The sequence below is a fragment of the Lingula anatina genome, chromosome 1 (genome assembly GCF_051362555.1).
Source record: "Lingula anatina isolate TDL-2025a chromosome 1, LinAna3.0, whole genome shotgun sequence".
Taxonomy (NCBI): Eukaryota; Metazoa; Brachiopoda; class Lingulata; order Lingulida; family Lingulidae; genus Lingula; species Lingula anatina.
In genome coordinates, this window is record NC_141767.1 from 17,477,333 (window position 1) to 17,494,060 (window position 16,728).

The 16,728-nt window shown below is 38.6% G+C and overlaps 1 protein-coding gene across 2 annotated transcripts; it reads right to left on the bottom strand.

Moving 5' to 3' along the window:
• Positions 1-26: 26 nt before the first annotated feature.
• Positions 27-15,876, bottom strand: LOC106178190 (uncharacterized). Of its 2 annotated transcripts, none has more exons than XM_013561290.2 (7): positions 15,709-15,876; positions 14,471-15,066; positions 9,085-9,193; positions 5,618-8,026; positions 4,479-4,673; positions 2,231-2,337; positions 27-1,915 (listed from the first exon to the last, which is right to left on the bottom strand). In XM_013561290.2, the coding sequence occupies exons 2-7, from the start codon at positions 14,855-14,857 to the stop codon at positions 1,499-1,501; spliced, it is 3,624 nt and encodes a 1,207-aa protein (XP_013416744.2). In that variant the 5' UTR covers positions 14,858-15,066; positions 15,709-15,876; the 3' UTR covers positions 27-1,498. The 2 variants fall into 2 exon arrangements, with proteins under 2 accessions (XP_013416744.2, XP_013416745.2); XM_013561291.2 differs by lacking the exon at positions 15,709-15,876 and adding an exon at positions 15,399-15,583.
• Positions 15,877-16,728: the final 852 nt, after the last annotated feature.

The following is a 16,728-nucleotide window of genomic DNA, read 5'->3' on the forward strand; positions in this document are numbered from 1 at the left end:
AACAGCAATGAAAACAATTCAAAACATAATTTTTCACATTTTTATTTAGTAACAATAATGCTCCTTGACTTCATATCAGTAACCCATGTGCTTCCTTTGTACAATATATACAGAAGATTTGTTACAGAAAAAAAGCCCTCAGCAGTTCCCAACACTTGTAATGTAAATGGACTTCTCTTGGGTGAAACCCCATAGGTATGTAAGCATAAAAGCATGGAGCACATTTGCCTTCACAAGTGCAAGCCATTGCTTTAGATGCCAACCCTACAGGTCCTAGTTTGAGAATGTAGAGATTATGTACAAAGTTCTAAGGAGAAAATGATACAATGACATGGTTATTCACAAGATGGAGTAACAAACATGATTTATGTACATGTGGAGACAATAACTATGTGGCTTTCAACTTCTCATGTCGACAACTCTTTTACACAATATGTTAAAGAATAAATCACAACTCTCCTGTTATACATTCATTTTACCTCTCATTTCATTCTTTCTTGAAAACAGATTCCAGCTACACATAAAATGTCAGTTCTGTAAAAAAATCTTTTTTCAAGTTAAATAAAATTAAACAAGCATATATTTAAATAAATGCATAAAATAATTAAGATTTACATGAACATAAGAATATGGCAAACATTTTATTGCAACATATTATGCAAATCAGTATTATGTAGTATATTTTCATTTGACACTTTTTTTTGTTTGCTCAATCTACCGACTAGCAGCATAAATACCCAAACCCTGATCACCATCTGTACATTTCACCAATGACCTTCATATGAACAAGGGTCACTCATATAGGTCATCTGTTCACCTGCTGTACAATACAGATACTTGTATATGATAGACTAAAGTGATAATCTCTTTACCCATTAAATCACCATTTTATTTCCAACAAATGCAGAGTCAGAATCAACTGGATCATAGTCCTGCTTAATTTGTCAGAGCGAGTACTGTAACCATTAGGATAATTGTTGCTTGCTCATTCACTTTAATTTTACACATATATTTCAAGAATAATTACTGTTCAACTTGGGCATTTTTTGTTATAAATTAGTAACAGAAAGAATTGCTGTCCACCTGCCAGTATGGGTATACAGTGTGACATGTCATGATTTAGCTGCTGAGATTTTCCACTGTCATGCCAGATTCATTATTTTGTCTGTTTCTGCAAAAGATTTGTGAATGTGCTTGTAGTATTTGCCTGCATCAACTTAACAGTGATGATATTCATCACAAACAGTGATGACATACATCACAAAAAGTGATGACATGTACCACAGACAGTGATGACATTCATCACAGTGACTCTATCACAGCAACAGCTCATTATATGAGAATACAATACCCTTAGAAAGAGTGCCATGCTCCTAGGTTTACTTAAATTAAGGCACTGTGTACATATATAAAATTGTCATGGGACTAACAAAGTTCCACTGCAGCTTGGTTCCCTGTGTGGATGCGACCTTCTCCCTCTCTCCCCAGCTAAATGGCATCAAACATACACAGGAGAGTTGGTCTCAGGATCAAACATTTTCACTGCATATGGATGTCCACCATCATCAAAGAACCTTCTGAAGGTGAACTCGAAAAATGCATGTTCTGGATGTTTCCCGTTGTCATATCCAAACTCTGCCTCACCTTCACCGCTTTTGTTTAACTTGTCGGGCTCAACCTCATCAAAGTTGGACGTGTCTGTGGCATAGCGGATCTTCGGCGTGTACGGCGCTGGCTGCCTCCTCATGTTGACGAAATTGATGGAAGAAAAGAAAGGATGATTCTTGATTTCCTCAGCCCCATTCTTGCCCAGTCTGGTGTCTGCTCCAGCACAGAGCATAACAATGAGATCCGATGCCTCCGGTGATAACCTGGCCTCTTTAGGTATACTGAGACATGTTTTCCAATTTATCACCTGAATCATAAAGAAGAAAAGCATAAGAAATCAGGAAAACAATTTTTCTTTGAAACCATTCAGCAAAACAATCTTCATGAACACAATGAAAAATTGCTGTGAGAATGTTTTCTATGAAGTTGAGTATAAAAAGCTGATACTCATTCAAACAGATTATGAAACAGAATGACATTTGTCATACTATCCTCTATATACAGCTATATAAAAGTTCAATTCATCAAATAGGATACCAAGTACAATCCGAAGAAAGAGAATTCAGTACAGTGTGATAGTGCATTTCATGTAACCCTACATAACAAATGTCAGTATGCTTACCTTCATCTGAGTCTCTGCTGGTGTATTTGCAAGGAATGGTGGCTGCCCCACCAGCATTTCATATAGTATTACCCCCACAGACCACCAATCACAACACGAGCTGTAGCCTGAAACATAAGAAAGTTTACAATATACATTCACAGGTCACTTGTTAAAACAATGGATTAAGTTGGATAAAAAGTTTTGTAAGCATTACACGCGCACACTAGTTTTATAGCAACAATTTATATTAGAAACTAATGTACATAAGGACTGTGTAGAGTAAATGAACAATTTTTTATGCATTGCACTGTGTGTTGGGATAACGCATGTATGCTTTTCCCCCCTCTCACTATTTCACTAATCTATAGATGCTTGACAAAAAACAATCACACAGGCTATTCAGAATAGAGCTAAATTTTATGGTTCAAGAGGTACAATAACCAGCAGGTTTTTTATCAAGACAAAAATCAAATTTTTTTATGTTATTCATTCCAGACATTTACATTGTTTGAGTCTCTTGAGTATAATTAAGTCAGATCAAAGTAAGAATCCACCCACATCCTCAGCTTCAGACAGTGAACCTCTTAACATCCATTGTTGACTGCTTATTCAACTTATTCAACTAAGAAACACAACAAGATAGATTATATAGAACACGTTTCCACTGGTGCATCTACCAAATGTCTTTTGTTTCGAGCAACTCTAACTGACAGCAAATACAGACCAATGATATGGTGTGAGAATATAACATTGAAATTTTTATCCCAAAGTAGAAAAGCATTTCACTTAATTTATGATCCACATGCTGTAAAAAGGAAAATCATATGGAACATGCATAAATGACGTTTTGGATCAAAAGTTGCCAAATTGAAAAATGTAGTAGGCCTTTTCATTCATATTACTTTGGAATCCAGATATTCAGGTAGACAAGCTATAATGAAATGCTATGACCTCCAAAGCACTTCAACTATGCACACCAATGCCAAATGCTTCACTTCTCCTCATTATATGTAGCTCTACCTTAGCCTGGTTAAGGCAACATTTACAATGCTTAGACATTAAACTTTCAGTTTTTGCTACTGCTCAATTGTAACCACCTAATGTGCCGTTAAAAAAATTAATAGTTTGAAGAAAACACCTATGGACAAGTTCACTGATACCCAATCATTCATTCTTGGGTCCAGATTCCTAAGACTCTTGTTCTGCCTTATTCAATTCCAAGTGAAAAGGTCAAAATGGGAAAAATTTGCAATGAAAACATCACCTGTTTCTTAGGCTATGGTATCTATGCCTTATCCCATACATCCCTTCACATTATCGAGATATATACCCAATGATACAAATCCAGTCTCAGCGAAAACCTTTTTTTTTTAGTACACAAGCAAATGTAACAGTGGCCTGAAGGACTCTTCATCTACTTAGGTTAAAAATGTCACAGTCACACAGTAGCATGCCTCTTAAGTGATGCGCACACTTATAGATACATTGTAGACTTCTTTATGACAACTAGTGACGTGATTCAGATAGGAATTTTGACCCTGCAGATAATGAGTGTAATTTGTGGTGAGACAACAGTCATACAGACTGGCCACATTCAGACATGCTGTCTGCAGTAAGATATTATATACAGACAGAATATGGCAGAAAAAATTGCTAGCTTCACTAGGAAGGCTCATACACAGACAAAATACAGAGAGACCTGCTGACTGCAGTGAGAGATTCCTGTATTCAGCTGTTTTCAGAGCTCACATGTATAACTCAAGCCACACATTAGTCAGATTCCAGCTCACACAAACAACATAGCTCTATTTAGCACAGCCCAACAAATCATAAATAACAGCAGCAGCAAAATTGGACCAGACACATCTTTCATCATCAGCTCACTCGAGTAGGTAATGATCTGGTGTAATGGCAATGACCACGAATAAAATGATGGAGGATTTAGCATACCTCCCCCCCCCACCAACACACACACACACACACACACACACACACACACACACACACACACACTTTTCATCAAGTGTAGTTAAAAAGTCTTACAAAATGAAACGCTGCTATGAGATAATTGCAGGTTTTAAGTTTGTGGTTTGAAGAGAGCAGATTCATGAAATTATTACTTTAAATTCAAAAAAAGACATTTCATTGTTTAAAAAGTAAAACCTCTGTCACTTGGGTAAATCCCACCATACCCCTTTTTTCCATAATGAATGCCACACTTAATGCACACCTCTTATTTCGTTTATCAGATCCCCAAATAACTTACCTGATCTTAGCAAGACTTCTGGTGCAATGTAGTTTGGTGTCCCGACCAGCGAGTGTGCCAAACAACGTTGATGGTCCCTTCTCTTCCGCCTTTCCAGCGGCTTCAGAATCTCCATCTCTGCTTTACTATCACAGTCACAGCCACTGATACCCCATGCCTCATCTGCTATCATGGAATCTTGCCTAGCATGGCCATCTAAAACATTGCACAATACCAAGTGAATATTGATATCATTAATGTAGCTGCCATTCACTCTGATAACTTAAAAGATATTGGTCAGAAATACAACATTATATTGTGCAGTTCATATATAAGATCACCATTCAGAGCTTTTCAAAATGTTTCAATATTTCATAACAACAACACAGGTTTTTTTGTATAACACCAATGATGACCGGGTATTCGTGTCTGAACTTATGATGCATATGGCCAAGAAAAGCGCATACTTGCTCTTTGTTCTTTCCTTCTCATCAGATTTTCAGATTCAGATCCACTTTCTAAAAGCTTTCACATTATCAAATCTTCCAATTCAAGTCCATTTCCATGACAAAAGAGAGCTTTTGTCAACTTTTCAGTTATTTCCGGCCAATTGTAGTTTGTTAGTATTGTTATTGTAAATAAGGTTCAGGTTTCAGTTTTCAAAGCTATGGTCACAGGTACATCTTTTATGGCGCTGAGCACAGCAACATGATAGCTTCAGCTCCACAGCTATTTACTCAGGTGGCAACCTTCCAACTGATCCACTGGTAAACAGCTACACGCAACATGAATTTCAATGATGTGTGTGCTTTTTAAAAGGCTTTTGCCATAGAGATCACTTTACAAACACAAAATGCCTGGCATTTGCACAATAATCGGCACTGAGCTAGTCAACATTTTTTGGTTATTACCTATGAAGATAACAGTACAGAGGAGAGAACAGAATTTTGGGAGGCTAGAGAGCCTATGTAATGGTTCGATGGCAAACAAAAGGATGACACCGTGACCAAAGCTGAACAGAAAACCAATTTCGATTAAAATTCAAATGGGAAGATTCAATAAAGAGAACTGTAGAACTGAAGAGCAACTGTATTGACACTTTTGTAAATCTGTTTATTATATATCTTAACAAACAATGAGGGATAAAAGAGAAGACCTACCTTTTTGATAGTATTTGGAATTGTGTGTCCACCTGAACCCTGTGCATAAGCCAAAGTCTGTGAGTTTAATGTGTCCATCTCTGTCTATGAGAATATTGTCTGGTTTAATATCTCTGTGAATGAAGCCCATTTTATGCACACTTTCTATGGCCAGCACCAATTCAGCAATATAGAAACATGCCAGAGGCTCCTGGAAGATCCCAAACTTTATGAGCAGACTCATCATGTCACCACCAGGGATGTAATCCATTACAAAATACAAATTGTCTGTGTCTTGGAAGGAGTAGTACAGTTTTACCACCCACTCATTGTCAGCTTCAGCCAAGATGTCACGCTCAGCTTTCACATGAGCAACCTGGTTGCGTCTCAACACGTCGCTCTTTCTGAGCGTTTTCATGGCATACAGTTGGCCAGTATCCCTCTTACGTGTCAAAGCAACTTCACCAAAAGCCCCAATGCCTAAAGTTTTTAGCTTTTCAAACATGTTTTTGTTCATCTTTGCTCTTTTCAAGCGTATGTAATTCGATTCCTTTTGATTTAACATTCTCCTCATTTGACACTGTGCCTGTTCAGTCAGTCCCACCTTGGCCATTTCACGTTCTAATTGTACTCTGCGATTTATCCTCTGTTGCGTGGACTTCAATAAGTTTTCCACATGTTGCTCCATGTAAAATTTAAATGCCTGAGGAGAGTAATTGCGTACAATGGTCTCCCTCCTCTCATCATCTTTTTTCTGTGCATCTGGATTGCGTTCGGGGATGGGCGACATGCAGCGTGTCTTTCCCTCTGTGCTAGCAGTGTCCTCCGACTGATCTGAACTTTCTTCCAGTTCAAGCTCTGAATCCTCTTGCTGCAGCATTTGTTGCTGTTGAAATTGTTGCTGTTGTTGCTGCTGATGTTGTTGTTGATACTGTTGCTGCATTTGATGCAGTTGTATTTGCTGTATTTTTTGCAGCTGAGCTTGTTGTTGCTGGTTTTGTTGTTGCATCCAGGTTGTATGTCCAGGATATGGAGGTGGGGGTCGGTCAGGTACATCAGAATTTGTTGATGGGGTTGATATTGTTGAAATCATAGAGAGTGGAGAGTGGTTATTATTAGTCCTGCTCTGAATAGGAGAGTCTGAGCGTGAAGGTGTGGAGGAAGGGGTTTCTGGAGATATCACCCTCTGATAATACAGTTCCATTCCAGGCGGGATATTCTGAAGACCCATCTGCTGCAGCTGTTGTTGTAGGTTGGGCAACTGTCCTGGCTGCTGGGCTGGTTTACGCAGCTGACTCTGCTGTACGCCTTTCATAGGCTCTGACTGTATGTTAGTGTTAATTTGAGTGTGTACTGCTGTGGTGTATGTACCCTGGGGTGCCGACCCCTGGGATGTAGGCCCCTGAGAGGGAGAAACAGGGGCTGTTGCTGTCTGTAACACTGGCTTTTGCACTTCTCGACTTTTGACTGACTGCATAAAGATTGGTGCCTGTTTGGCCCCCCATGCTTGCATGGGCACAGGTTTAGGGATCTGGGGGGCCTTGGAGACTGAGGTAGGGGTCTGAGCACCAGAGCTAGGGGTACTACTGCCAGAGCTGGGCTCATAACTTTGTCTACTACTGCTGCTGTTATACTCTGGCAGAGTCTGCTCGCCAGGAACTTGTTGACCCAAACCAGGGATGGGACTTTGTCTACTGTTAGGCTGAGCTGGGCTAGTATATGGAGGGGGTGGCGCTGTATATTTAGTCTTGATCCCAGCACCACTACTGTATGCCCCCATTCCATTGTTCTGCTGACTACTTCCCAGATTAAGCCCTTGAAATTGTCTATTCAACTCCACCACCTGTTGCTGTGACAGCACCGGTTGTTGTCTGTTTACTGTCATAGGACTCATTCCCCTGGGGGGTGTTACAGGGCCATTGCTCTGCCCCTGCACTGGCCTCATGTTAGTGGGGGTAGGGTGGCTCATTAATTTTATCATTTGTTGAACATGTCCAGGTGCGGCATATTGTTGTGACTGCAGATCAATGTCCTGTTGATGGAGTTGTTGCAACTGTTGCTGTTGCTGCTGTTGCTGAGCTGCTCTGAACTCAGCCCCTTTTGGGGGTGGAGGAGGTGGCAAACTCCCAGAGGTGGGTGGTGGAGGGGGTGGGGCCCTGTGCGTCCGAGGTGGTATTGGTGGTGGGGGTGTCTCCCTGCCGTTGTTGTATGTGTGGCCATTGGACACAGAGGTCACAGAGGATGGGGCATAACTGTTCTGCAAGATGGGTTTTGGTAACTCTGCAAAGAACTGTGCTCTGTTCATCTGTACATTGTGGATACCTGGACTTTCAGATCTGATGCTGGAGTTGTCAGAGACTGGACTGCCTTGTCTGTACTTTTCCTCAAAACTGGGCTTCCTTATCACTTTGTTACTGTAGCCCACTAGACCTGGAAGACAAATAAATAAATCATTAAGCCACTCCTTCCTTACCACTACCAACCTCTCCTTTATATATTACAGAATACATTTTATGGAAACTGAAGAACCAATGCTTATTCAAATTTAGGGGGCCTCTTTATAGAAGTAAACAAGAACAAGATGTACTGATCAAGTTATATGTACTCTGAGGCTGTGTTCATTCCAAAGTCAACTGCAAATTCAACAAAATTCATAACCCATTGACTAAAGGTGCAAGACCATGAAAATTCTTTCCATGACCTTTATTCAGTAGTCAGAACAAAGCCAAATGTTTCTGATGGGTCCCATACAAACAGCCTTCATTGAGGCTAGTAAGAAAAGCTTGTGTTTCTACAATGTCTGATTGGTTTGGTTTTAAGAATGCAACCATTATGACTGCTCCTTGGGCAGAACAAATAAGGAGGGGAAAATGACGTTTTTGAATTAGTATCGTTTTAGTTGTGATCCTGCCACCTTGTGTCAACAAAGCTAAAAAGGTTGCTGCAGGTGGACTTGGTCCCCATTCAGGAGTGGTCTTTTGGCTAGTGTTTGAGGGGATAACCTTGTCACCACCTCCACTAGGGCCACTCTGCTAGAATAACATGGCACAGAAAGCCTGGGAGCAAGGGGGTGAGGGCCAAGACAGTTTCCCTAACTCACACGTAGAACTCTCCAACCTACCATAATACCTCTTAATACAGGGCTGTTATTGTAGGATGCAGTGGTTGTTGTGTTTTAGCTTGCCACTGATCACAGCTAGGTGAGAGAGTACTGCAAACATGTTTCACAACAGGGAAAAAGGGGTGAAATCAAATCTTCAGAACATAGTCCTGACACCATTTTATGCACATCTTTGTAATAACATGTAGGATGACCATGCACCAAAATACTGAAAAAAAACTTTTAAAGAGTAACATCACGGGTGTAAGCAGACCTCTAAATAATCTTTCAGGAAGTCAATCATTATCATAAATCTTCCTAAATACAATTTCACCCTGCCTATTCATATCCTGAGTTGATAAAATTTTAACTTCTGGGTAAAACTTACCAGCATTTTTGTGTATCCCATTCTTTACATCATGTCCTTTTAGCATGATTTCAATTGCACTTTCTATATTTCTGCTGCCACAGAGCTTCAGAGCCTTGGCTGCCAGGTCCTGAAAAAGGATGCATTTAAATTTGTAAGTTGCTGCAAGATGTAAATCTACTGCATAAACACAAAACACTTAAACTTTGTCACATGGAACAATCAATTGTTATTTGAGGAAAAAATAGTCTCTTGACATTCAAAAAGTTGATTGATCTTCCAAGATAAATGTCTAGTTCACCAAAGGCTTAAACTCTTTCCAATTCAATCAAGTCTCTTAAAAAAGCTATACTACATTATGATTGAAAAAAAAAATACTCCTGGATATCAGCATACCAAGCCCCTCCCTAATCTTTTTTCCCCTGTTACCTTTCTTTCATTGTTAATCACACAAAAACCAACATATTGCTATCTGTAGAACAGGTCTAATCTCCCTACATTCCTAAGCCATTCAGATTATTGTACTACATTCACATAAAAATAAAGGTATTATAGCAACATTGCATTATTCACCCCAACCAGCTATATAACCCTGACACAACCCCATCTAACCACAGAGGCCCCCTTCCCTTGAGGACAAATTCCATGTAATTGCACTGACCCAAAAGGCCTACACATTCCAGGTCACGGAACAGTAGAACAACAATGAAAAACAATCCACCTCTCCCTAATAAAACCACCGCAGGGCTTAAAATTCCAGTGAACTGATGGACATCAAGCACATACATTAGGATCTAAACTAAGGAGGTTTCCAGCTTTCCCCATTGGCATGGATGTCACATAAAACTGCCAAACAGGAATACATATGAATACTCACTTATGTCAACATGGGTAAAAATGCTAAAGGGTGCACATTTTATTCAAATATCCATCAAGGAACATATTTTACCAAAGTGCAATAATTTTAATTGGGTGCAAATTTCAACTCAGTTGCCCCTAGTTTTCTTGGAAGATATGTTAAGCCCATCGTTTAAATACTTTTAACATACATTGACAGCTCTGACATACCTTGATAACTATGATAACAAGTTTATATATGACACATTAATAAAAGCGTAATCTGGTATTTTGCCTCAAGTCAATAATCTCAATTCTTTCATAATCTTAAAGGGGCTTTATATAGATAGCCTTAAACAGTTTACTATCTTTAACCCTTATGACCATGGAAAGCTTAGAAGGTGGAGGAGGATGGGCAGGTCTTAATCCTACTGTGATTAAGTTGTAATAGACTATTATATATCTATCACCATTTACAACTAATATTTCCAATACAGCCCAGATCTCTTTCATCATGACCAGGCCCTTGTACCATCAAACTATAAGTGACAACAAGAAATGTATTCCTCTCACAATAACCAGGTTATAACCTGGTTTGGTCAGCTTTTGGAAGGGCTGTTTGTTAAGTTATCTCAACCTGCTGATAAACCAAAGTCCTGGAATGCAGTCTATCACTTTATATATACATAACAAGAGTATCACAACAACAACAGCAGGACCAACACATATTCTGAAATACCAGGGCAATAAACTCTGCAAAGCAACCAGCCTTTTGTTTTAGTCTCTCAGCAATCCAGATGTAAACACTTGCTTATGATAGTGCTGCTTCTTTATTAAAACCCTGTTCTGCTCAATCTTGTTATCTAAATTACATTACATTAATATTTTGCTATTTTTATTTTGGCATAATGTATGGTATCTAAGTATTCAGGAATGCCACAATTCATGTCTATATAATGTACAGTAGCAGCTCCCCAACATTCTTTGCTTAACATTCCATGATGGCTTCATCCTTGTAAACTTCTGAAAATGGCTCAATGAAACATCCAGTTTGACCAATATTACAGAAGACTTTAAGAGTGAGGATTTAGAAATATTTTAAAGGTATATCTTACTTTGATTGCTGTCACAGTTCATTTTTATGTCACACCACCCATCTAGACCCTTTTTGTGGAATAAATTTACCTTTATCCATGGTTTCAGAGAACATAGCCATAAGCATTATTCTTTGGCTCCCTGAATTGTATGTACACAATATAAAATGTCATTCTAGACTGACTCCAGGTGGACTGCCTTCTGCTACTGTTGACCTCCTTAAAAAGGCTCCTTTCCATCTGTGCACCTTTGGGTACAAAGAGGAATTTTTTCCAGCAAAATCCAATTATGCCAAAAGATAAAGTTTCAATTGATTAACATTATTCAACTCACATATGTCATTTTATAAAACTGCACAACTTGATTTAAAAAATATTGAAAATTGACATCAAAAGGGGCCTAGCTGACATAAGATCTGCACAGTCATTACATCTTTCAACCTCCTGTAACATCTGCTCTTATCCCTGCACTTAACGGGCTCAATGTTAAGTACGATTTTCTTCCTCTTTTAGATGAGAAACTTTACAGTTTAACAGAGGGGAAATAATGTTTTAGAAGACAACCTCTGTGTATTCCTCCTATGGTAAGAGATGGTGCTGGTAATGAACTATATTAATATCTAACAAAAATCAACAACTGCTCCTGAAATGTGTATAATGTTTAACAGGCAAAGTTTAACCAATTATTCCTAGCAGCTAGCACTGAAGTCAGCATATAAATGGTCAAAAAAATTTTTTTTAAAGTGTTGCCTGCTTCCTTAACCACAAATATGGTATTCAGCACTCAGCTAGCACCAGTGAGAAATGTACACAATGAAGCAGTAATGTAATCATGTCCTACATGCCAGCAGATGTCATTCCATTGTGAGCATGTCCATCTGTCTAGAGACACCTGCCCTTTATTCACATTAAGCACCATTGAATCCTCAAACCTGCCTGACCCTCTCAAATACTAACCAGCTGACCTGTACTATTAAATAGGGGTGCCCATGGCTACATCTTTAAAGGGGCATTGGCTAGCCCCTGCATATTTTCATGACACTGTCAGTGGATTTATATTATGCCATCTATACTTCCAATTACTGCAATTGCAACCTTCTAAGAAATATATGGAAGTCTTATGACAATAATTTCACAATCGTAACACGAAACCATCTCACTGCCAGAGAATATATGTCAAAGAGATATATTTCTAAACAAAAATAATTATCTTCCACAGATTTAAGAAGACAAAAGGGATGTACTTAGCATGAAATTTATCTTTTTCAGACATAAATGTTTTTTCCTTCTTAAAACAATAGCTTCATATTCTAGATTAATTCTAAATATATGGACTGCTCTAGAAAGCCATCTTCCCAGCATTCTTGCTTTATAAAACACAAGCTCTGGCTTTTGTACATTGTTATTGAATGTGTGTGTTCCAACTGTTGTTTTACATTACCAGGGTGAGAGCCAAGCTGAGTTAATCACCTTTTTACAGTTGTCTTTAAAAACAGTACTTCACAGCAGCTAACATGTGCACAAGGTGCTTCTGGTCAATGTGATATACTTCATGTGTGCATGTAAATTGGGAACTATCCTCTTATCAATTCATACCAGCCTCAACATAAAAAATTCCTTCTTTTCAAACCAAAAAATACATTTTTTAAATTGTGTCAACCATACAACAAAAGCCTAAGCATGGCAAAGATGACCATAAACCAATTATTATTATTGTTTCAAAATTATAGAATTTTTAATAAGCCTGAATTACCATTATATTCCAAACTGAACAGTTTTATTTGTGACAGCCTCCCCCACCTATTTATCATTTCCCAATCCCAATTTATCACTGTTACCAATAGTGTGTGGATGGATAAGTGCACTGATCCTAGCACCTCATTTATCATTGCATCAGCCCAGCATTCCAATATCCCCTTCATGAATGCTTCATTGATTCAACTCTACTACAATGTCAACTATGCAGGTGTGCCAGTGTTTGTCATCAGACTTTTTCTTACTTTACAAGATCAATACCAGCTTTTGATAAGCTTTTCTAAAGAAGCATGCAATCAATAGCGCCATCCCGGAGCACAACTTCAGACAACTCAACTTCTGACCGTGTTAGAATGGCATTAACTAAGACAATAAATAGCTTTGCTTCTTCACCTTTCTGTCTAAAGATTCCCTCAGACATTAAAGGTCACAGCGCTAGCCTGTGATAAACATCTACACAGCTCTACATTCCATTCTTCTTACAGAGGCAGCCTTTACTAACAGAAAAATCACCACTGACTATCCCTGAGAAAAAGAGTAAAGTGGGGGAGGGGCAAATGTTAACTACCATTTCTTACTGTACTTTTTCTGAACTTTTCAATACTTAATGAAAAAATCACTGGTTCTTCACAATTTTAATGGAATCAATCATGAAAATAATTTTATATGATAGCATCTTTCTCTGTTTCAATATTTACCATTTACACTTTTCACATTATTCAGGTAGCACTTATTTTACATCCACTATGCAATCTTTAGAATGTCGCTGGTGAAAGGAAAAACATTTTGAACTAAAGTTAACTTTTGACAACAGGTCTTTGCAAATTTCTAGTACCATAATAAAATCATTCTTTGTGGGGAATCTTGAAACCGAATAACCTGGGTTGCCCAATCCTAATAAGAAGCAATCAATTTGTACTGAGTTGACCAGGCTACCATAGGTCAGTTTACGTGTCCTGTCAGACCTGACCCCTGCCAAACACATGATAATGTCCAGATGGGAGTCTAGCATCAAGTCTAGAACTAAAATAAGGTGGGACTTCTGGAGTTTACATGGTATTAGCTTTTACCAGACACAGGCTTCCTGGTATGGTAAAGCTAATACCATGGCATACTAGTACATAGTGGACAATATATGACTGCATGGCAAAATCTAATTGATGAACTGATACCACAAAATACATAACTGTAGTCGACAACTAGCATAAAAGAAGTCTAATGAATAAAAGAGCCTGCACATTAACAAACTGCCCATCAAGCCTGCATCTGCCAAATGCTAAAGATGATTGGTGAAGTGTGACATGACCAGTGCCTCTGCACCTTGCATAATTACGCAGGTGCATTTGCACTACCATAACATGTTAACATGCCCAGCCAACTTTTCCTTAGCATAATTTCTTGGCATTTCTACACTTTCTCTATCTGTTAGTAAGGTAATTCAAGTCACACATGCCGAAAACATTGACACATGGACTCGGAGGGGAGAGCATATTTTCAATTAAATCTGTAACCATTAACTTCAAGCATCAGCCAAACACAGAGATGTTACCTTGCCAAAATCATATTATCCATGATGTCCTGTCAGGCATGGGAGGCACATCATTTCATATTTTATTTACTATCATGAAAAAACAGAAAATTTATACTTAAACAATATAACAAGAAGAGGGTGGGATCTTATTTTAGGTGAAAGTAAAATAAGAATTGGCTATACACTTTACCTCATCATAACCCATCTTGACCAGATGTAACAGCATATGCCTGTTAACACTGTCTACATCCAACCCATTGCTACTGCTAGGACTGTTCCCTGCACTGGCAGAATCGCTATTCTGGAAAGGCTTTAAGCTATCCCTTATCTCCGCAAGAGCCTTTTGGTGATATCCCAATCTTCCTGCTTTGCCTACACCAATGCGGTCTGCAATATTGGATGTTGACTGACCAGCCTCTGGTGGCTTTATTTGCATAGGCTCTGGCTTCCCACCATCAGCTGGCTGGTTCTTACGCAGGTGGCTGAGACTGTCGCGGATTTCATGAAGCATTTGCCGGTTATTACCGGTAAATGTAGATAGGAGTGGACGGCGTCCCCCCGCCTCCTTGCGTATCATGTGTCCCGCAATAATGTGCGACACAAAAACACTTTACATCCCCTTCAAATTTCATGTAAACACTGGTACTCTCTACACTGGTATTGAATTAAAGCGCATGGTGCAATCCACAGATCATCACATTGTGGGATACTCCATTCAATGAAACCTTTAGGCCATGTGAAACTTAAATTGTGTTTCCTCTTCTAAGAGTAATCCCTGGAGGCTTTCTGAAAAAAAAAATCTTGAAATATATCAAATCTGGTAAACATTTTCGCCCACATTCTGTAACAATGTGAGCGACTCAAAACATTCATCGCCGTGTTCTATTATTCACTGTAAGAATTATGGCATGTTTTCAGACTATCTCGGCGTCCTTCAATACAAAAGAAGTCATCATTTCTCTTTTAGCAATCACATCTTTTGGTAACCTTTATCTACTTCAATGATTAAAAATATAAAATCGCTAACGTTACACACTCGTCCTATCCGACTGTATCAAGACCCAGTCACAGATGATACACAGTGGCTTTGCTATGATCAATATCCAATTATAAATAACCTTGATAAGATTGTCAGCAACAAATATCCTGCGTCGAATCTCCTACTGTATATCTTAATTCCCGCAACTGAATCAAATGTTCGAATTTCTACGCTGCATGCAAAATACCCAATAATCAACAATCTATAGTCGTACTCGGCGTGGCAGCCATGTTTTCGTGACTCATCCAACAATCGGTCAATGTTGACATACTTTCTTTGATTTAACTACTGTTTGAGGCCAAATCATGATGCCGATGACTGTGTTACATCGGCAATGGTTAAATGTGAACAAAATTTAAAAATCTGCATTATATGACCAGGATACTTACATAAATTTGTTCATTAAATACAGCATACACTCGATGAATAGGACAACCGGAATGCCAATGACTGACTGAGGTTAGGAGAATTCATATACTGATCAGAATGGAATGTGACGCATGAAATATTTAATTTACCCACTTTAGATATTGCAACAGAAATTTTGCTCCCAAAAGACTCAAATTAATTGATTTTGGTTATTCATGTACTTTTCAATATTTTGTTTTCATTTTTTATTATTACGCTAAATGAAATATCAATGAAAGATAATGACGGTTCTCATTCATGTCTGCACTCTTCTGGTTGAAAAGGCCGAGATGATTGACAAATCTATGCATCTCGCTACGCCTATTTCGAGGCATTGTTGACATTCCACAGTGATCACATGACCAGATAAATAAGAACTGAGTAAATAGAAGCCACGTGGGCATAGATTAATGGCAGGGTGCACAGAATGCATTTTACATATCCATTGAGCATAGCAGGTACTCGGGGAAATTTTAACAACGTGTAATTATCGTGTTTAACAAATATGCGTGTTTCACACAATTATCACCACTTCCTTTCCTAATTTTATGACCCTGCATTTCCCAGTGGACATTTTTTAACAAAGCATATTGAAATAATCACGGCAGAACGAGACGCATATCCGCTTCGATAATGTACGTACATCTACTGATCTCTCTGCAGACCTAGGGATGCCCAGGCCTTATAGGAATTAGGCCTACACATATAGGCCTATACCGGTATATATATAGGTTTATTTTGCCTCTAAAATAAAATAAAATAAAATAGGTGATAAATCAATTGAGAGATTAATTCTGACGGAATTCTTTCTTCATACTGATGCCTTTCATATAGGCCCTACCACAGGTCGAACGAATAATTATTTTTCTAAGAGGGCAATATAGATCTTCGTCAACTCGGCCATTTCAAACTTTGATGTAGACCATACACGGGCTGTAAATAATATTGTTTCTTCTAAAACCCACCTAAAGGCCTTGGTGAGCCTTAGCTATCTAGATTTC